This window comes from Corvus brachyrhynchos, unplaced genomic scaffold (assembly GCF_000691975.1).
Source record: "Corvus brachyrhynchos isolate BGI_N302 unplaced genomic scaffold, ASM69197v1 scaffold80, whole genome shotgun sequence".
Classification (NCBI taxonomy): domain Eukaryota; kingdom Metazoa; phylum Chordata; class Aves; order Passeriformes; family Corvidae; genus Corvus; species Corvus brachyrhynchos.
In genome coordinates, this window is record NW_008236769.1 from 4,513,558 (window position 1) to 4,535,823 (window position 22,266).

Below are 22,266 nucleotides of genomic sequence, written 5' to 3' on the forward strand. Positions count from 1 at the left end.
AAGCCATTTGTACATGGGAATGAAATAATAATAAATAATTACCTACTTACTAGTACTGTCAGTAGTTTGGCTCATGTGCCAGAGAGACTGAAGCAGTACCTGTAATTTGCTGTGCTCCACCACAGACCATATTAAAGCTCAATGGATATTGGAGCCAATCTGGCCATGACCAGAAGGTTCATTTGCTCACATCTCACCTATTTTAAGGTTCAGCTGTTAAAAATATGTCTGGCCCCTCTGTGTCCCTCTTGATTGCTGCCCTTTTCATATGAGCCATGCTGGTTGTCTTTCATTTATTAAGCAGTACCGTTTCTTTCCCAGCTTGCTCTCAGACCCAGACCTAGACCTAGACCTCCTCAGTGCTGTGCTCTGGTCTGACTCCTCTTCTCTTCCAGCCCTGGAAAGACTGTTAATAATATGGTGCTATGGTTTTGCCAGTGAAGTTCAGTAATTAATATTGTACTTCTCCAGATAATTTCTTAGCCTTTCTGGAGCAGCACCCAACAAACCAATATATTCACAATTCTGAATTTTCTAAATTTGAGGTTAATTTTTTTGTAGACTTTTTTGTTGTGAATGATGGGTCAATAAGAAACCTCTTCTAGTATGATTCTGACAATCACCATGTTCAACATATACCTGTGTTGCAAATGAATATGCAATGCAGTGGTCTCAGTGAAGAATGTCCTGAATAGTATATTCACTGCACACATGAATCATAACCCAAATCTTTTATCTAGGGCATCTTTTGACTGTGCTTATGTGAGTGGATTGCTATCTGGTGATCTAGTGATCTTCAGAGGAGAAAAGCTGCTTAAGTGGAGAGAAAAAAAATAGGAAAGAGGGGGAAAAAAAGATAATGCCATCATGACTAAGTGCTTCACCAATAGGTAATATTTGTGCCCACACAACTGATACTACTTAGCAATCAAGAATATGCACTGGTAAAATGGAAGTGGAAAACACAAAATATTTACTCAACAGTCTGTTTGCTTTTATAGTAGCAACCAGTCTAGGCTTTTATTTGCAAACTGTGAACAAAGATGAAACACTAAAATAGCTGTGCAGTTTCCTTTTTTTTTTTTGTCTCTTTGGATGCCATTTACATGACTGTCAGTTTAGTAAATGAGCACATTTTTAAACTTTAGGCATCACACATGATAGGTGTTTAAACTAGCTCTGAAAACTAAAGCAGACCCTAAAGCTAACTGATTGTCCTGGCTATGTGGGCACAAACATGAAGATATGGTGCCATCTCTTCTGTGTTGCTTGGCCAGACTGCCTGGAAAGAGAGATCAGGAAAAGACAGATTGGCACAAGCCCTCTTGCTCAGTTCCTGGGAGCACCATGAAAAAACAGATCCAAACTCAATAGTACTGTGGGCCGGCTAGCAGAGTAAGGAAAATATTGGCAAAGTAACAGCTTTAGAACAGGGTTTAGAACAGCCTGGAGGCTCTTATTTTTGTAAATCAATAGAGAGGAAAGATAGTTGATAGATGCTATTTAGATTAGTCAGCTTTGATGCTCCAATACTAAGGATTGCTTTAAATAAATCTATTTTCTTTTTCTTCATAGAAGACTATTCCTCTGGACTTAACAGTAGTGTTAAGAAGGGTCACCTAGTGATGATCAATACAGTAACTTGTTTTTTCATCAACAAAATCTACCACGAGTGTGTGCAACTGGCCTGTAACCATCATGTTTATGCAAAGGCCATAACTGAGAAATAGCTTGAAATATGTTACTTGACAATTTTCTGTGAGATCTAATATAGAGAAGAGAAGGTGAAGGACAGACTCCACAAATATATCTGATATCTTATAGATGTAAGTAGCTGTAAAAGGAGATGATACTGCAAGATCCTCTTCTGCCCCAGAGTATGTAAGAAAAGAATATGTGTATAAAAGAAAGAAAAATGTTGTAAACTTCTAGGATTATCTGCAGCTAAAAGTGGCAGTTCTCTTACCAAAATAATAGAGGTTGTGTGTTCTCAGCAAGTGAATATTGTCAAAAGGAGCAAATGAGTACATTTTCTATGAAAAGTATGGGTTCAGGTCTTGTGAATTTCTCATAGTTGAGTCTAATATCACTTAGGAAAGTGTAGAGCATTTGAAAATACACAAGGCAAACTCCTAGAAAATTCTGTTGTTGCTTTTTCATCCACAGTCCCCATTTGACTTTGTCTAAGATTCATATTTGAAATTTTAGTTAAAAATAATACTGTCAGCTTTATATAAAAAACCAAGACATCAGAATCCCTTGCCAGTAGTGCTATAAATAGAAGATTTTTTTAAAAGATCTTCTATACCTAGCACTGTTTATTGTGTATTGTTCAAATTGGCATAGTGTTTTCTACCTGGTAGTGAAAATATAGGAATACTTCTTCTTTTTTTTTTTTTTTTTTCTTTTTTTCCCTTTCTTCTGTTTGTGGTAGATTTCTTGGACAGATTTTCTGGGACTGGTTGACTGGTTGGCAGGACTACTGATAAGGGTTTCATAAAAGGAAACTAGGAAGAAAATCTCCCTGTTGGAAGCCTTTATTTGCCTTACAGATGCTAGCGTATCTTCTGTTTAGAATTTTTAGGTGTCTGCATATACAAAAACAAAAACTGATGCACTGTGTGGTTTCACTGTCATATTTTAAACACTACCTCCATCATGCAGTATCTGGATTATAAATAAACCAGTTCACTGTCTTCTGTCCTAATATGCAGGCTTAGAGATCTCAACACAGATCCATTGAACTTCTTTAACTGTGATTGTAGCTCCCAAGTTTGTTTGCTAATTGATGAAAGTACTAAACAAAGACTTAAAATGATCATCATCACCCGCACACACACAGACACAGACACACACACACACAAAAAAAGGCAAAAAAGGTCTGGATGCCTGATTGAACTGCCAGACATTATCTGTTTAAATTCTCAAAGACAGTGAGTGAAATATGCATAGAAACTCAGAAAGAGCATCTATAGACTGAACACTTTCTCACATGTCAGTGCTCTCACAGGCTGGCATGTCAGAAAAGGCTTTGCAGTTTTGTTTTTTAGGGTGTCACAAGCTAGCACAAGCATGCAAGCCTTCTTCATGGCATGAAATTTTAAGAAATAAGTTGGATGAATGGAAGGAGTGAAGATCTCAATGCTGACAGTGAAACTTTAACAAATGAATCACATGCTTCTTCCAGCCCATCTAACTACTCTTGTGCCCCTGCTCAGAGCTCATTGATGGGCTGGCATATCACTCTCTTACAGTGAAACAAATTTTGAAGAACATCTTAATCTGCCTGCCTAGGATCTTGTGTTAATACTCATTGCCATTGTACGTGAGTACTTCCCAAGTGTCACAACAACAATCATATCTCTCTCTTCCTTCCCCACCAGGGATGGAAACAGTTAGTTTGTTCTTTCCTTGTAAGGAAACTTAAATGGGGTCAGGGAGGCAGGATGGTTAACAATATGGTTTTGTAACTTAGCTGGATGGGTGGATTTCATCTCCATTGTTGCTTTCTTCCTGCTTTGTGGTGGTTGCATGCTCACTTGCCAGCTTCCCTTCCCGGTCATTGGCACAACTCAGAAGAGGAAAGGAAGGCTCTAAGTGGCTGGGTGCAGAAGTGAGGCAGGGAAGAGGTGAGATGTATGAAGCAGACTGATCAGGAAGAGGCTCGATGACACGATCAGATAGAGGAGCTTTAAAAGGCTAGTCAGACCTGCTGAGAAGGACTTATTGCAGTAGCAAGAGGTCGTGTATTTTTCTCTCATGAAGCCCCATAGGAATGGACTAGAGTACAGAGAACTATGTGAAAGGCCTAATAGTAAAGGAAGATGAGTTCGTTTTCTCTACAAACCAGTGTAGAGCAAGTCATACACGAAACTGTATGGGCAAATATGCAAGGCGGAAGTTGTATAGCTGAGGGCAGGCCTCAGCTTTGCTGCAGTTGGTTGCTGTGTAGTACCTTCTCCCAAAGGCAGTGACTTTAGCAGAATCCTTCTAGTAGACTACTCATGTACCAGAAAGTGACTCTGAAAATATTTGTGAGGGAAAGAAAAATTAAAAATCCACTGCTGACAATACATGTTTATGTATTTAGCTCAAAAACATTTTAGCAGTGTCCATGACAGCTCTGAGAGGTTTCACCTTTTAATCCCCTGAGATGGTTTGGATGGAAGAAGGGAAGTAGAAGAGGAAAGAAAGGGTGGTGCTGAGAAGCTCACAGCCAGGGGACTGTAGGGTACAGGACCAATCTGCCTCATTAAGGCAGGAGACACCACTGGCTCAAACATGTCAGACCTGCTGGTTGCACGGTCAGATCAAAGAAATACTCCATCCTCATGCCCTAGGTTGTGTTAAGCTTTCCAGAGTGTGTGAAATGCAGGGGGTTTGCATTTATTCTTTAAGAAGATAATACGTCTGTGCACTATATGTCCACTCCAACCCTCCATACAAACAGCAAGAGTGACACAACTAAGTGTAACAAGGCAGCATTAGGCATGATGTTTCCACTGTGCTTAGTGATTCTGACAGGATTCTTAATATAGGGAGTATTTGCAGTATGAATTGCTGCCAGAACTATGGGCACATTGTTGCTAGAACAGAAAACAGCGGGGCCTAAAAATATCAGGGGTCAAAATTTACTATTGGAATAAATCTGAGAACTGTGTTAGTTTTGAAGGACTTCCTCAGGCATGACCAATTTACCACATATGTTGCTTGATATCTGGCCATACAAGCTCTTTACTTTCTCAGTTTTTGTAGTACAGTATTCATCCATATCTGCTTTATGTCTTTTTGGAAGCAAAATGCCTGGCATTTGAGAACTCTCTTTCCAACCTCTCTATTTATTTTTCTCTCTTTTTTTCTCTCTATTTTTTAACCCTTCCTTGGTTTCTCTCACCTTTGGTTCAGAAAACCTGATGTCTTTAGAAGCTGTCAATGCACAGGATGCTCCAGTGCTAGCTGGTGATTGATATCTGTACTGAATCTTGTTGTCTTTCTGCATCCCCTTCCCTTACTGTGTTTCATTTCCTTTTCCCCTTGACAACATAGTGGTTTCCAAACTGAATGTCTTTGGCTCTGCTGTGGCTTTAAAAATACTTCAAATTTAGATATTTTGGGAGTTCTGGAAAGGAAGAAAGAATGGTTGAGGGCTTTTGTCTTCCTCTTATTTTCTGATAGAGTTTGAATTTCCTTGAATTCCCACGGGAATTTCCCATGGGAAAGAGAACAACTTTCACAAGGAACAGCTTTACCAGGCTGAAAGTTAGATCCTGAGAACGTGCACAACTATTCACCTGTACTATGAATACAACAGTCAGAATATTTGCTATAATCTTCATCTTGGGATTCAGACTGCAAAAATTGTTCATCCAATTAAAAAAAAAAAAAAAAAAAGAACAGGACAGAAAATAACAGGTGTCCACCTCTTACTAGGCTTCTTTTGCTGCCACAGAATAAAAAGCCTTCCTTTTTTCAATGGTGTCATCTCTTGCCTTTGCTGAGGCTTTTTCAACCTAGACTTGTCTCTATTCTCCCATTTTCCTTTAGACTTTGGATTTGGTTCGCATATTTGTTCTAAACTGTAACACAGTATCAGAGGCAGTTCGTTCCACATGACTCCCTCCCTGTGATAGGGTCCTCTCCATGACCATAACAGTCTGATTGGGTGGCAAAGCCCCTCATCTGATAACTGTTTGTATTTGTTTAATGTTACTGTGACTCTCTAAACAGTCTCCATACACCCAAACTTTGGTTATACTCTCTACATTTTGGGTATATTATCTGAATTTGGTTATCTTGTCTGCATTTTCTGTTGAACTCTGCACTGTTCAAACTTGAAACTCCCTGGTGCTGATGAGACTTCACTTGGAATGGAAAGTTTTAAGCCCGCCCTTCTCCACCTCCATAATTTTAAGTGATAGCATGAAAGAAATGGAAAGCTGATTTATACAGCCCAAGAACCATTTATCTTTGTATAGAAATCTCTGTGTGCTGTGATAGCAGAGAATTCTTATGTGAGTGTGAAGTAACCTGTGCAGTATTTGGAGCAAAACTGCTGATGGTGAGAAAAAGAAGTGTTTCCTGACCACTTCTATTTTCATGTGGCTGAAAACAATGTTGGCCATTACTTGTTGACTGAGATGCTGCCTTGATCCTTTTGGCCTCAGAGACCAAGAATAGAAGTACCAAAAGCTTAACATGACTCAGTTACAGGCAGTTATTTGGTACACTGAATAACACAGTTTAGACATTTTCATCCTATCTACATGTTAACTTTGGCTTAATAGTTCAGGAGGATGATCCAGAAAATAGCTCTCCTGCTTTAGTAATTTCAGCAAACATTTATTTATGTTCACAAAAGTTGCATGCAGACTGAAGTTCATTCAAATAATAAATATAATTCCCTCACACATGCCACATTTTCTACAGTCTATTAGTATTTATTAGTGTGTGTGTGTTTAAAATAACACTACATAGAAATGCTAGTCCAAGCTCTTTTTCTCGTGCATGATTCAGCTTAACCCTTCTCCCCATGGTGGACTATTTGAACTCTCCATTCCCACAGGAGGTTTTCCTCTTCTGAGAGTGGTTGTAATCCCATAATTATTAGGGTAAACCCATAAATATCACGATAAACCAGCCTGATCACTAATCAGCACTCAGCATTCCCCAGGTAGAACAACACCTGTTCATTTGGACGTGGGGAATATGCAGTAAAACCATTCCTGTGGCAATAAATAATGTTTGTTAGTTTTGAAATTAGACTCCTAAAACATACAAAGAACTGAGGAAAATTCTGGGTGTGTAATTTTATTTAACATGCTTGTCTTTGTCGATAAGAGTTGATAAATTGCTGATGCTACACTGGGCAGATTTATTAGGGAATCCATAGCTGACCAATAGAAACCAGAAAGGCACCTGCCATACAGGAGCATTTTAAATTCAGCTTCCTCCTTCAGCACTGGATGACAGATTATGAAGGAGGAAGACATAGAATCAACCATGTAATCCTGCTATGATCCTTCATTAAACAATCCAGAGTGATAAAGAAAAAGCAGGAGGAAATTTCTATAGAAATTTTATTCCAATGGTCCCTTTCAGGCATCCCTACTGAAACCTTCAGCCTGTTGATCATGTTTGAAGATCTGTTACACTACGTGCCTCGGCCTTTACCCTCCTTCTCTAGGCCACCTCTGGATCATGTTAATTGGTTTTGTTAGTTTTCTGTTGTGTTTATATTTGAGTTTTTGTTTAGTTGATTTTTTTGTTTAGTGTTTTTTTTTCTTAAATCTGGCTACTTTAATTTGAAATGTCTAATTCAGACTTAGTTGTAAGTTTCAGCAGTCAGATTTAAATATCTTGGCCATAATGTTCATACTGCACTGAAATATTGAATCTGTTCTCGCTAACAAGGCAGTTTTTCACACATTAAAGGAATATGTCGAATGTTGGATCTGTTATACTCCTCAAGTGTTGGATCTCTCCCCTACTCAGAGCAGCAGTCCTCATCACAGATTGCAATTCAACAGTAAAATATTGAAATTCTATTGAATCACATGGATTCTCCCCATGCTTCAGTTCTTAAAAAAACAACCCAAAAAAACAAAGCTCAATTAACCCCTAGAGCCTGAGAGAAAATGTCATTGACGCTGTTAAAAGAAAATGTGCCTTAAAGTACTATATTAATTTTTAGCTTTGTATGTCCTCTGCAAATATTAGGGGAGAGAAGCAGGCAACATGACCCACAGTAATTGTATGTAACATGCACTGCCTATTCCTTCCCTGTATCTTTTCAGGTTTAGTGTGTGGCAACGTGTGTCTCTGCTCAGAGCTTGTGTAAAGCCTGTATGCCTGTTAGCTTTCTGTAAACTCTTGTTTATACAGTCTCCTGGACCTCTTCAGGAGACATTTAATTTGCTGATAAATACCTCAGCTCTTTTATAGGTAAATGATAGAATTCTGTGCTTCAGTAAAACTGAGGCAATAATGCATCTTGACAAAAAGTGAAATAGTTGGAACTTTAAGATACTACTTAAAAATAAAAAAAACCAGTCTAAAATGGAATTTTTAGTGAAATAGCATACAAAGCTGTGCAAGAAGTATCTTTAAAAAGCAACATTGCTGGGTGATTAGACTTTGTTTTTAGATTTGAGAGTACTGAGTTGCACATACATATTGATGCAGTTTTCAAAGTCAATAAATAGTGCATCAGCTCCTGTATGGAAAGAGGATGTTGCAGAAATAATTATGACATGATGTGATAACCCCTTCTTTAAAAAAAAAAAATTAAAAAAAATAAAGGAAAAAAGCAAAGCAAAACAATACTGCAGTGTTCTGGCCATCAGGAAACCACGACAATGCTCCCACCTTTTTCCTGTGACTTACCCAGAGTTCCTTCCAGGCGACAGAGATAACTGACTGCTGCAGACTGGATCCTGTGCCAAATGAAAATAAAGTAATTTTTTTGTTAAATTTATATCTGATTAAAAATGAATCTTAACAACTCCCTTTATGACACTCAGTTTTACAGCTCTTCAGCTAAAATACTGCTTTGTAACTTTAAAATTGCCTAATTTCCTAGTGCAAGTGTTACTCCAGCAGGACAAAGACAAAAAATTACTTAATTCTGTAAATTCATATCTCATAAACTAACTGTGCTTAAATGAGAAGGTTGTTCATCTGTTTCTTCTTAAGAAAAAACTACTTTAAGTTAGCTTTTATGATTCTCTGGGACTTCAGTATTCATGAAACAGCTTGATTTGCCAATAATGCTTTTCAAAGTGCATGTGACTTGGGAAAAGCTCTCATGCTGTTCAAAATGCACATGTAGTCCCCTACATGTGAACTTTTGGGGTTGTATGTGTGCCTTTACGGACATCCTCCTATTCTCTGTGCATCATGGATGTGTTTTACTGTCGCCCTCTGTTCTCTGGGTAGGGTGGAGCTGGGGCAGCTCTCTAGCCAAGGCTGCAGCAGCACAGGAGTTGTAGCTTTAGAGTAAGGCTTGCCTAGAGTAAGGCCACTTTTATCTGTTTAGGAATGGTATTTAGATAAAATACCCCATCACTGCAGTGCTCTGCAAGCATGTCTCTGGGAGGTGCAGCATGGATTAGGAACTGGCTGTGACATCAGGGTGCAAAGAAATTCTTGCTGTGCAAGGAGGAGCCTCTCTGGTGTGTGTGTCATGCTGGGGTCCACAGGGCCTCGCTGTGGTTCCCATCAACACACATACACACAGTTACTTCATGCTCTCCTTACAGATAGGGAATTCTTTCTAGTCCCTTGTTTTTAGCTCAGCTCACTCAGTTAATTTCCACAGGCATTTTGCAGGGTTATTTATGCTTCAGCCTGTACTTAGCAGCCAAGTTATTTTTTTTTCTGACTGGCTACTAATGAAGAATAAGTCAATTTATCCTCATCAGTTAAATTATAAATACAGTGAAAATAGAGTAAAAATGTCACCACATGGAAATGGCTTTGCTTTTTTTCCATTCCCTAAATCCTGGTTTATGTAAACTGAGATAAATATTTATAAAAAATGCTGGGCACAGCAACCCTCTTTTTAAAACTATTTGGATTAGTTTGTGAAATGTAACTATTGATGATACAGTTTGCTACCTTTGTAAGTAGATTTACTTTGTACAGCAATGTCTTCCACTAAGTTTTAAAATAAATGTTGTGTTTTATTTGATCTGTGTAACAAAGGAACTTGTGAACCGCTGAAAAAAAGAAAAGTTTTCAGAAGAAGGTTAATTTTCATAGTATATATTGTGAATTTAAAAAAAAAAAATGTCTTACAGGCCAAAACTTGCCTCCAGACCAAACGGAATTAAAGAAGACAGACAGGAGGGACTTCCGTGGAATGTATGGAGATGTTCTGTGCACCCAAAACATGTGCAGGAAGAACACTAGTGTCAGTGCAGGTGTGCAGGTCAGCTCCCTGCCCCTCAGCATGTGGGGCTGTGGGGCATGGGGCTGCTGATTGTCTTGAGCAAAGCCTTTCTCAGTGGGGCTAGTCCTCCTGCTGTTGAAATCAATGCCAGGGCTTCCCTGTATTTCAAACGAACAGGGTTAAACTCTTCATTACATGCCCTGGAGTTTGTCCTCTGCTGTGACCACCTTGTGCCATCTGATCCTCACAACTGGCTACTTCTGCTGTTGCAAATGTGCAAGCCAGAGGAGAGTTTTGGGATTTTTTTCTGAAGTATACAGTGAGGGATTTCATCATTTTATAAGGTTTTTAAAAATTAATTTTCAAAAAACACAACAAAAATAGATGGAGCATTAAAGCAAATTTACCAGCCATTGAAGTAAAGAGCTGCAAATAGAAACAACGCTTGTATTCTACCTTTAGCTATCAGTATAAAACTCATCAAAGTAAACCAGTTTTATTTAGACATCTGGAAAATGTACTTTGACAAACATCCACTTGATGAATGTCAGTGTCTTATAAAAAGACTTTGATATCAAAGATCCGCAGAAACTGTCAGAATAAACTGGTTGGTTTCTTTTTCTTTTGACAGAAGGATGTTTCTTAGCCATGATTTGTATTGTCTGGTTGATATGTTTTTAATATCTTAATACAAAAGATTATTTTTATGAATGTTTTTCTATCTACTTGTGCAAAATTACGTGACATTAATAAGACGGATTTACAAGTTAAGCAAACTAGAAAAGGAGAATCTGTATTTCTGCTCCTTCCAGCACTGTTAATTGTTCTGTCCTTGAGGTTAATGAATAGTAAGACTATATTTTTGATAGACTCACAGAGCTTAGGTAATCTATCAAAACCTCCTTTCAAGTAGATGAAGAGAATACATGAATCATGTAAGTATCTCAAGGATGGGTGTTAAGAGGATGGAGCCAGTCTCTTCTAAGTGGTGCCAAGCAATAGGACAAGAGGCAATGGGCAAAAACTGATGCCCAGGAAGTTCCACCTGAACATGAGAAAGAACTTCTTTACTGTGCAGTGACCACACATGGAAGAGGTTGTGGAGTCTCCCTCACTGGGGATACTCAAGAACCATCTGGATGCAATCCTGTGCCACGTGCTCTAGGATGGCCCTGCTTGACCAGGGAATTTGGACCAGATGACCCACTGTGATCCCTCCCAGTCTTACCCATTCTGTGATTCTGTGATACTGTACTTTGAGTGATACTCTTTCCTTGCATTTAATGCTACTGAATTATATATAGAGAGGGCAAAATGCAGTTGATTAGGTCACGTATTTTAGCCTTTCTACAAAAGGCTTTTCATCACCCATACCCAGAATATACCTCACCTTATATAGAAGGAACTGTTCAAGGCAGTAGGTATGACTGCAGATGTCTAAAACAGCTTATTCCTCCCGGCTTTTTTTTTTTTTTTTTTTTAATCCAGAAAGGAGGTGTTGCCTTGCAGTGTTACTGGAGATGCTGAATACATTAAAGTAGGAAGATGAGAGGAAGCCTTGTGGGGACTTCTTGTAAACATGCAGCATGATTGCTTTTTATTGGAAAAGGCATTTCTGCGATGTTCTGTGCAGAGCTGTAGTGCCATAGATATGTTGAAAATGCTATGAAAGCCTTAACTATTTAATTCTCATAATCCATCTGCGAGCACTAAGTGATTAGTTGCAGTTTATCCCAGTGTGGATGCTGGTCTTGCTACTTGCATAAGCCTGCCCTGCAAAGCCCTGCTGGAGATGGCAATGCCCATGCTCAGTGTGGCTGGCAGAACTGCTCTAGATTAATAAGAGAGCTGGCAGGGTGGCCCTGGGTAAGTCTGCAAGAGATGAGCATTTTAAACTGGATGGAAGAATAATAGTGTAGTTTCTTGACGGCTACAAGGATGCTCATACTGCCTAATTTTAAGCACCAAATTTAGGACTATAATTTCCTGTTTTGTCAGTAGGGAACAGAGACTTCTCGTGTATGTGAATCAGATCAAGTGAAAAACTAAATTTTAGGATGTGTATATATATCTCTAGATTCTTACCAGCCTCACTCACATAGTCTGGTATTTGCTTAAATGTAGGTTTCTGCACGTGTGTTTTTCTGGTACCAAGGAGATGCCCTGGCCATTGTCCCGGCTTTGGGAGAGCACGTTGTTTTGCAGAAAGGCATTTTATAGACAGATATAATAAATACAAGAATCTTGAAACATTTTGTTTTAGGAAATCAGGCTGCCTTGGAGTGGATATCCTGTATGGAGTCAGGAAGGTATAGGAGGATACAGGAGATGCTGTGCTTGCAGTGGCTGTAGATCTAGAAATGGATAACAAAGGGGTGGGGGAGGGAAGTTGGTTGCTTTCTTGCTCATTCTCTCAGACACAGAGGCTATTTTTGTCTAGCAAATATCAATTCATCAGTATTACAAAGCAGTCCTACTAAGGAAATACCCTTTTTAAAAGTTTTTATTTGCTACAAAATTGCAGAATATTTGGTCAACTTCTACTTCAAAAATGAAGGTTTTTCATTATTTCACTATTTACCTTCAGGGTGGCTAAACAAGAATTCAGTTCCCTTCTAAAATATTATGCTATTTTAGAGCAACTGTTTGTGGTACAGGCAATTACATTATGCAATTCCCTCATTTAAGGATGGCTGTTCAGGGAATCACAGGTATCAGCATACTGGACACAACTAACATTGGACACAGCCTTAACATTGGACTAAACAAGTTTGAAGGAGGCTATTTATACCATTAAGAACGTGCTAGAGAATTACTGGAAATAAGTGTATGCTGCTAAACTTTGTCCTGCAAGGCAGTATTACAAGCTATTTTGACTAGGTGGAAAAGTTTTTAATACTGTGGACAAAGTTCTGCAAAAATAGCTTGTATCTTTGTGGTAGTTGTCTCCTGGATTGTATTGACCAGTTTCTTTTCATGACCATAAATTTTTGAGCTCACCGAGATGTATTTCGAGGAAGGGGCTGCTTTCAGCTGATTTGGGTGGGTTACTTTCCTTGACCTAGGGATCACGTTCTTCCTTTCTACCTGCACATCTTTCTTGAGGCAAGTGGCCTCCTCTGCTGGTCATTCTATTTTTTCTTCAAATGTGTGACAGAGAACTAGTATCCTCATTTCCTTTTTTTTTTTTTTTAATCCTCAGAAATGTTGTTTGTTTTGGCAAATGATTCCTGAGAAAGGATTTTTTAGAGGAATTGTTGCTATTATATTAGCTTCCCCTAAGTTATTTCTAGCACCAACCCCAAGTCACCTCCTTTCCCTGCTTTTTGTCTTCTTGACTGCTTCCACTTTGGTTTCCTTTGATGGTTTTTTTGTTGTTGTTGCCTGTTTATATCTTTTTGTTGTCTTTTCAGTTATGATTTTTCATCCATCAGCTCACTGCTTTTCTGAGCCAAGCCAAAAAAACTGCAGTAGTTTGCACCTACACTCGCACACAGATTCAAATCTTCAAGCTTCTGACTGTAATTTGTCTGCCAGTTCTCACCTTTTTTTCCCTCTGTATGAACAGCCTGTGTCTTTCCAAATTCCAATTTTGGGATGCTTTTCTCTTCCCCTGTCCCAGTTTAATTCTTAGGAGGAATAAAATCCTGTCTCCACTGCATGCTCTTTGCTACAGAGCAGTGCCCACACTTTTCATCTCTGTGACTCATAGCGTACAAAATTAGTGCTTGTGAAGCTGGAAGAGCAGGGAGAAGCTGCAGCTCCCAAGAAACACTGTTAGCAGGCATAAGATACTGCTCTCACTGAAGATGGTGACTTTTTCTTTGAGCTTATCCCTGTTGCCTGCCCTGCCTTTTTTCCATATGCCAGAAGAAACATTTGTGTAACTTTCCCAGATCAGGGAAAGATTCCAGATAGACCAACTGAGGAAAATGAAAGACTAATTTGATTGGGTTTGTGTGTGTCAAATGCAAATATTTTTGGCTTGATTTTTTTCCTTCTTTCTAAGGAATTTCAATTAATTATTTCTAATTTTTGTTTTCATGGATTCTGTGATGATAGAGACTACTTAAATGCTGTGTTCACTGCCAGAGAAAATGTGCAAAATTTTGCATTATGCATCTCTTCAGGTTTTCCTGTAGTAGCCAGAGACCTGCCAAAACTATAGATTCCTGGGAATTTCTCAGGTCTCCAGTGAAATCTCACATCAGCTACAAATTTGGAAAAAAAAGAAAAGAAACAATTTTTTTTTTTTTTTGCTTTTACCACACAATTTAAGAAACAAAAGTTACTATCACACAGAAGGTTCCTGGTTGGAAAATATTTCAGTCTTAAGTGGAAGATGAGATACTTGGTGTACTCAGAGCAGTATATCAGCAACAGCAGCTAACAATGTAGTTTTGAAAATAATTTAGAACACAGATTAAAAGTTGTCATGGTTGTTTCCATCTAAATCCAAATTAGTCTCCTTATTTGAATTAACTTTCAAAACTGTTTTTTAATAATTGTGTATTTGATGTAGTTTCATGCATTAAGTGTTTAAGTGTTATCCAGAAAACTTACAGTTGGTACAGCTAAAAATATTTAAGGGTCCAAAGAGTTAAATTTTCAGATTTTGATTCATCAATATATATATACACACATATGCATGTATGTATGTATATATATATAATATGCATATGTATACACTTTCATAAATATAGCTAACAATATGTTTTTCTGCTAGATGAAAAAACACCCAGTAGAGCAGGGTGTAAGTAGTCTGTAATAAGATAAAATAAATCATCCAGAAAAGCTGAGGTGACTGCATTTTGTTCAAAGCTGCATAACTGCCCATTTCAGAATTATGACATAGTAGATATTTATAGCTGTCATCACAGTTTTTTAAATTCAACCAGATTTTAAAACATTTGAAACAGCACATAATATTCTTCTCTGTTTAGGGGTGCTTTCCTGTAAATTTAAGTCAGCTCCTAAATGCTAATGCAAGAGCTAGTTATAGTTCACTTGAATTTTAACAAGTGTATGGATGGCATGTTTCTGTGAAATAAAATCCAGTTTAACTTTCCAGGGTACTTGCTTTGCCAAGAAATATGTAATTTCTCATGCTAACTGTATTTAATTGTTAGAGGATGGATGTCTTGTGGTTTCTAGTGGTAAAAATGGAAAAATATGCCAAAATTGGTCAGGCTAGGTAATAGTATTTTGAGCTCAGTCCTACATAGCATTGAGTACTCCATCATTCCTTCTTCCTTGTGGAAGGAAGACAGCCAGGAGGGAGGCCCAGTGATGCTCATTTTCTTTCTGTCCTACTTGGGACTGCAGTTGTGTATCCAGAGCAAATGGATCACTCCTTAGCCTCAGCTGAAGGCTATGCCCATTTAACTCTTGTTTGGTCTCTATCTCCTCTCTGAGAAATCATTTCCTCTTATAAACAAGATGGCTTCTGGTTTTAACTGGAATCAATTCACAGAAATGGGCTGGAAAGTGAACAAACATCAGCCAGCTGCAATGATTGTGTGGTGCCTCTGCAGCACAAGTGGGGGAAGAAGGGGCTGAGTGCAGGCTGGAGGGCAATGTGAAGGAATGAGGGGGGGGATGAATGATGGAGCTCACTTAGCCCTGTTCCTGGCTGGGCTGTTCCATAAATGACCTCTTAAGCTCCTGGTTCTTGTCAAGGGGGTCTCCCTCCAGCCATTCCCACTCTTGCAGTTGCAATGGCACAACTTGAACTCCTCCACAAATTGATTGGCCTTGCTAAAGAAACAGAAAGCTACCACAGGAAACCAACAGACAAATCCCTGCAGTGTTTTGCCAGGTGAATGGCTTACCTGGCCCACAGAGGAGTTAGATGAACCCAAAAGCAGGAGACTGAAAGGCTGCTCATTTTGACACAAGGCACTGTTGGACAGGCTCATCTGTGCTGCTTAGCCACACTCTCAAAACGGGATTTACAGCATCCAGGACACTCTACAGGGAACCTGCCACCCTAGTCACCAAGAAAGACAGGAGCAAAACCAGGAGCTGTAAATCTTCTCTTTGCTTTGGTCTTCAGGGGAACACTTCATTAGGGCTGTTGGTTCAAATTCTTCCTGGAACAGCCATTTATCCCTTTCTAGCCTAAATTTACTTCTTTGTTTAAGGTGCTGGTGATGAAGAGGTTCCTCAGCTCTCTTGCTTATGCTGAGCAAATGGACCCAGAGAGCTACATCTGTGCTTACCAAGCAGGGTTGGGGCTGGAGAAGAGACTATGCCAAAGGTTAGGGAGTAGGGCACTCACCTGAAGTAAGGAAATCTGGGATCCAGCCCTGCTCCCCAGCACGCTGACCACAGCTCTGATTATGTGCAGAAGAGGAGACTTCAAATAAGAGGAGTGGGATTCACCTGACCAAATGTGGATGGTGACCTCTGAGTCACTTTTCTAGACTCCATGTATGATCACTGGAGAGAAACATGTTTGCATAGAAAACAGCTCTTCTTCCAATGTGGACATTTGAAATGGACACAATGAATTGCAGCTTCAGAGCATCTCTTTCTCTCAAACTACAAGAAATTTAGAAAAGCAGCCCACATGTAGATAACTGCACCAAAGTAGCCTGGTTGACATAAATGTGGCAAAAGGTAACTGAGGAATTCAGAGGGTATTTTGAGAACACCACTTTAAAATTCTATTGCCTGAATTTTCCTATCAACTTCTGAGCAATTTAGTGAACTAGGTCATGATACCTTACAGGATGGAACCTTTCTTTCCCAGAATATAATGATTTTCACATCCAAATGTCTTAAAAACCTACACTTATCCATGTAACAGGTGTGGCCGTTAGGGCTGGTGTCAGGGATTGTGGCATATAATAAGGTGGAATAAGGTCTACATGGGACCAAATACCAATGGCAAGTAAAGACGCCGCTATGCTCCACTGATTATCCATGGGCTGTGACACACAGTGGCATTGCTGTGATATTTTCCTATCAATATCATTTTTCAATTCCGAATTTAGGTTTAAAATCAACATTCGCATTTTTCATTGAAACAGTGATAGTTCAGTAAAAATGGGCTGAAATTTTAAAGAAAGACAATTATCCATTATTTAAAACATCAGCTAAAATGAATTAATGAACAACTAATCAATTTTAAGTATTCTGTATTTATATATCTCAGTGTACTGCAGTACCTTTCAATCAAATTACAGTTGCTTTATAGTGACTATGGTACCAATCATAATGAAGCAACAGGTGAAAACCACAGTAATTTAATTAATTAAACTTCAGCCATTAATATTACATGTATTTGAGTCATAGTTTTCAGAAAGAATAGCAGAAAAGTTGTGTTTGTTATTGGAAGTTGTTCCTTCATAGAAGCTTTGGTTTAGCTTTTTTTTTTTTTTTTAAGCTTCGCACAGTGGTTTGATTCTGATTTAGTTAATGTTCAGCCTATTCAGGAGGGTAAAATTACTGGGGTGAGCTTTATTGCTGTAATGGAGGTCTTGAGAAATTTAAATTGAGAAGTATTCTAATGCATCTCTGTAGAATATTATCTGCCTCACTTCTGAATGCTTTGCTACCATGTGCAGAACATGGCACATAAGTGGCTTTAGGGGCTCGATGCACTTATGGAAGTATTTTTCCTTGCTGTCTCTTAACACAACAAAAAGACACTTGAAGCCTTTTCTTGGGGCTTATGTTTATTGCAAATTTAAATGTAAAGAGACCAAAGTCCATCACAATGCACCTGCAGGCTTTTTTATTTTTTCAACTGTAGACATTGTGATGATTTTCAATGAAAAATTCTGTTGCCAAGGAATTGCTGAAGTGAAGGTTTGTAAAACTCTATTGTTGAAGATAGAGCCAAGATTAAATTAAAAAAATTATTTTTGCAATGGGTTGCAGGTAAAAATTGTTTATAAGCTCATATTAGCTAGTCAGGGAACATAAACTTTATTCTGTGCTTTACAGAGACTGTTCTACAGTGCAAATGTTGAACTGCATCTAACGAATTATCTAAGGAATATGCCCTGTGAGCAGTTGCAAACATTATGTGCTGAGATGTGTTCAATACACTGTTCATTGAGCAACTCTGAAGAGTAATAGTAATAATAATAATAGGAGCCTATTTGCAGACAGTTGCAAGCAGGAGAAATGGCTAAATGCTTCAGTTAAATTATTCCTTATTTGCCTTGTCATACTATGTGGTAACAGTTAATAATATAATGTGTTTTAGTAATGGGTTGGGGTTTTTTTCTGTATTACTTCCTCTGTCCAGATTATTCTCTTCCATTAGCCCATTCTCAATGGTTTATTTTTTTGCAAAGTCCATCCAGTGATTATAGTATGACTTCAAACTTGGCTTTCCTGCTATGTCCAGGTGATGAAGTAGTGTCTTTGGTGGACACTTTTCCAGCAGATCTACTAGTGGAGGGTTTTTCTGCTATTTTATTGAAATTCTTCCTGGAGGCTTGGTAATAGCTGTGCTGAGTATCAAAGCTGAAGACAGATATGGACCTTGGACCTCCCTTACACATTTCAGGGAATTTCTTAACCCCATTTTCTGATCCTTAATATTATAAGGTACTTTAAAAAATATTATGATTGAGACTTTCAAATAATCAGACTAAAGATAGTATTAGGTCAGTTTAAAATTACATCACTTGAAGTTCAAATATGAGACTTTACACCTCACTAAGCTTTCATATTTGTATTTAATTACTTTCTGCAGAGGAAAGTATTTAAGCTTGTAGAAAAACATGTCTTCTCTGAGCTGTTTATAACAAGCTGATTAATGTAATGTATTACAAATAATGTGGTATTCAGTTTTTTTAAAACTAAATCAGTTCATGCCAGATTTTATAAAAATGCTAACGGCACAAAGTATATCCAGATACATCCATCTAAAAGCAGAGAAACATTGTGCATTAGAGTGAAGCAAGAGGAATTTCAGTGTATGCAGTGGATATTGCCACTTGCATAACAATTCACCTCTCTCTGTTGCTAGTGAATATTCATATTCCCATAGTAAGGCTCTTTGTATTTACTGTTCTGCCGAAGTGCGAGATGGCATCCAAGCCCTCTAGTGTTTTATCGGAGTAGACATGTCATTTGCAATGTTATTCTAAGCCTCCCTAAATAGAACAAGCTGAGATGAACAATACTCTTGTATACCTCTCCTAAAACTCCCTAAAATGTAAATGTAATGTGATATTGACTCCTTTATAACTGCCTCATTTTGTAAAATTCCTTACACTGGCTTGACTTGGAATAAGAGTGAACGTGGGGGGAAGGGAGAGCGAGAGCTTCTCTGGACCCTGAGCAGACTGTATTTGTAGCCCAGAAAGCAAACTAAGAATCACTTGCATTAGAAGAAATAGATTCTAGCATGCAGGGGGGAACTATTACACAGAAAACAAATTACATAAGTTATACATGAATCCATTCAAGGATTCTGCTTTCTGTATATCTGGAGTACAAACTTTCCAATAGCCATCACTGTCTGTCTGTAGAAGCACAGCTTGTAACTGTGAACTATAGACTGCTTAAAAATAAGTAATCAACATGATTCCTGGCTGTGTTCCCTGCTCTGGCTACTCCTGCCTTCATGGCTGTTCCCTTGTCTCTTATACCGTCCTTCCTAGCAGTGCTCTTCCCCAGGCCTTCCCACTCTGACCTCAATTTTTCACGTGCTTCATCTATTTCAGGAGAGCAACAGCCCCTGGTACCAACAGTACCTCGGGGGCCGTGGTTGTTTGCCTCGCTTTCCTCACCCTCCCCTGCTGCCTTTCCACTCAGTCAGCTCATTACCTCGGCAGGTTAAGTAACACTCAAGAGTTACATGCAAATTTTAGCACACCATATTTACAGCTGCATTGGCTACTTTTTGCTGGGGAAGTCCCACCAGACTGATCTGGACACAAAGCAGGACAGCACTAGGTGCTTTCCCTGGCTTTGAGGGGGCTGTTTTCTCTCTGGAACAGAGTGGCTGGGGGCTAAGCAGACTGACATGCAGTTGAGTTTCATGCAAAGCCTGAAATCTGGACTATCCAGTTTAGATCCAGACATGAGGCAAGGATACAGCACAGCTTCAGATGCTTCAAATGTTTCAAAATAGATGTAAATAACTTCTGTGTTGAAAGGGATGCAAACCCATCTGCATAGTTGTTCTCTAAGCAGACTGACATGCAGTTGAGTTTCATGCAAAGCCTGAAATCTGGACTATCCAGTTTAGATCCAGACATGAGGCAAGGATACAGCACAGCTTCAGATGCTTCAAATGTTTCAAAATAGATGTAAATAACTTCTGTGTTGAAAGGGATGCAAACCCATCTGCATAGTCACCCTTATCAGTTAGTTTGTTCTCCTGCAGGTCATTTGTACAATGTTTGTGTGCAAATAGGCATTTAAAGTGATCAGACAGCATAATTAAGCAAAACTGTACTTTAGAAATACCAAGTGAATTTCCTCTTCATCTTGGTGGGAGAACAGATAACAGCCATCAGGCCTCACTCTTTGGAGTGACAGAGTTGTATGACTGTTGCTGCTCTTCAGTGCCTCTCTAATCAAGGTGCTTCTCTTCAGATCACATTTAATGCTTTGGGAAATCTTCATCAGCCTTCAGTGCACTGCAAGGACTGGGAATGCGAACATGGAAATAACAACCTGTTGTTCTGATGGATTATTGCGTGCTGTGCAGGGGCTGCTGAATGTACAAAATCAGAAGGGTGCTGGAAAGTTTGTTTTTAACAGTGCCAAAAAGGGCTGAGCTGGTGGTGTGCTTGATCAGGAGGTGCTTGATCCCTGACAGCAGCTCTGCAGCTGAGGGGCTGCCAGTCCAGCTTCAGTGATGCAGCCCTGCAACCTTCTGAGGGCTTTTCTGGGAGCCATGGGACAGGGATTCAAAGCCTGCAGACAGACAGACACCACTAGGCAGTGTAAGGTAAATACTTGATTGCTTTTATCCACTGTCATTATATGTATTCCCAAATATACGAAGGCAGAGTTTTAATTCTCAGACTATGTGGTGACTTTTGTGCACCATCTGTATTCACTGTATTCTTTGCATCTGTATTCTCTAGAAATATGCCATTACAGGTAAGTCATATTTATTCAGGTAGTTATTCAGTGCTTGTTCCCTAATGAAAACCTCATTGCTACAGGTTTCTGTCAGGTCAGGAGCCATTCAGAGCAGCAGATGGAAGCCGGGTGTCTAATTCCGGTTAGATTTCTTTGGCTTTTGTCTATTGCAGCTGTGATCGTGTTGGGTGTCCTTTTTGCTGGTATAGTTGTTATATGGGAGTTAAAGTACTGATTTTGTTTAGTGATTGCTGCTATCAGTAAAGATAATTTTAATAATTATCTTCCTATAATATTTTAATTTTTCACCATGACAGGGTTATATTTGCTATTTGATTTTATTACAGTCTGTTAATTTGAATCTGATTTTTATTACTTTATTACAGTATTCAATAGCCAGTATATTTATAAGTATAAATGACTTATGACTTGAAACACTTGACTGGGAATTATAACTTGTCTTTTTGTATCTTGGAAAACAGATTCTCATTATTTTGTCAGGCAAACTTTAGGATAAAATGCCCCTACCAGAAAATGAGCAGTGCAACTTAACTTGGCTGAGAGACCTAATGTAACTTGAGTAAGCCAACACCTTTGCTTTGTGTGTCTTGCATGGGTGATACTTTAATCAAAAATAATCATTCTTACAACCATCTTTTCATGGGAGTTCTTCCTAGCCCTCAACACATCAGCACACACAGAAACCCATTTTACAGACGTATATGTGTATGTAGTTATGGCATAAAGATGGGGAGTATTTCAGACAGCACCAGCTGCCTCTGATGCAAGAGAAGGGGAATGTAATTGCTTCTGTGGAAGTCTGTACATATTTGCCAGAATTTATAAATGTTTACAAGTAACTGGTCTTCGCATAAGCAGGGCCCTCAGGGAGTGCTAGGCCCCCATCTGCTGGAGAGTTTTATGTCAATTCTGGTGATTTTTAGGTTATTTTCCCTGCATTTTTCTCTAAGAATTATCATCACTTGGCTTACTTACTTAAATGCTGATAGTGCCTGGAGAGGCAAAGGCCTTATTGTTTGGAGTAGTCTACATACATATGGTGAGAGACAGTTTCTCTCCCAACAAGTTTTCCATCTAAATAAACAAGGTTAACAGGGCTGGGAAGAAGCAGTAACTCCCCATTTCACGGGGGAAGAACAAGAAAAGTGAGAGGAGCTGAGCACTGAGCCCCAATCCTGACAGGCACCAAAACGTTTGCTCCTGGCAGGGCCAGAGGGTTTTGGAAAATATTTTCAAGTTGAAAACAGTTGGAAATGTACTTCAAGAAAAATAAACATTGCAATCTGCTTGGAAAG

General features: G+C 38.9%; 1 protein-coding gene across 11 annotated transcripts in view; it reads left to right on the forward strand.

Moving 5' to 3' along the window:
* LDB2 (LIM domain binding 2) overlaps window positions 1-22,266 on the forward strand; it is a 213,760-nt gene that overhangs the window by 19,691 nt on the left and 171,803 nt on the right. The window contains exon 1 of one of the 11 annotated variants that reach the window (XM_017727572.1): window positions 20,745-20,813. The exons of the other annotated variants lie outside the window; for them this stretch is intronic. Coding sequence (XP_017583061.1) covers window positions 20,760-20,813 — 54 coding nt within the window. The 5' untranslated portion in view covers window positions 20,745-20,759. Of the gene's footprint in view, window positions 1-20,744; window positions 20,814-22,266 lie in introns of those variants that run through there. 11 annotated transcript variants of the gene reach the window in all.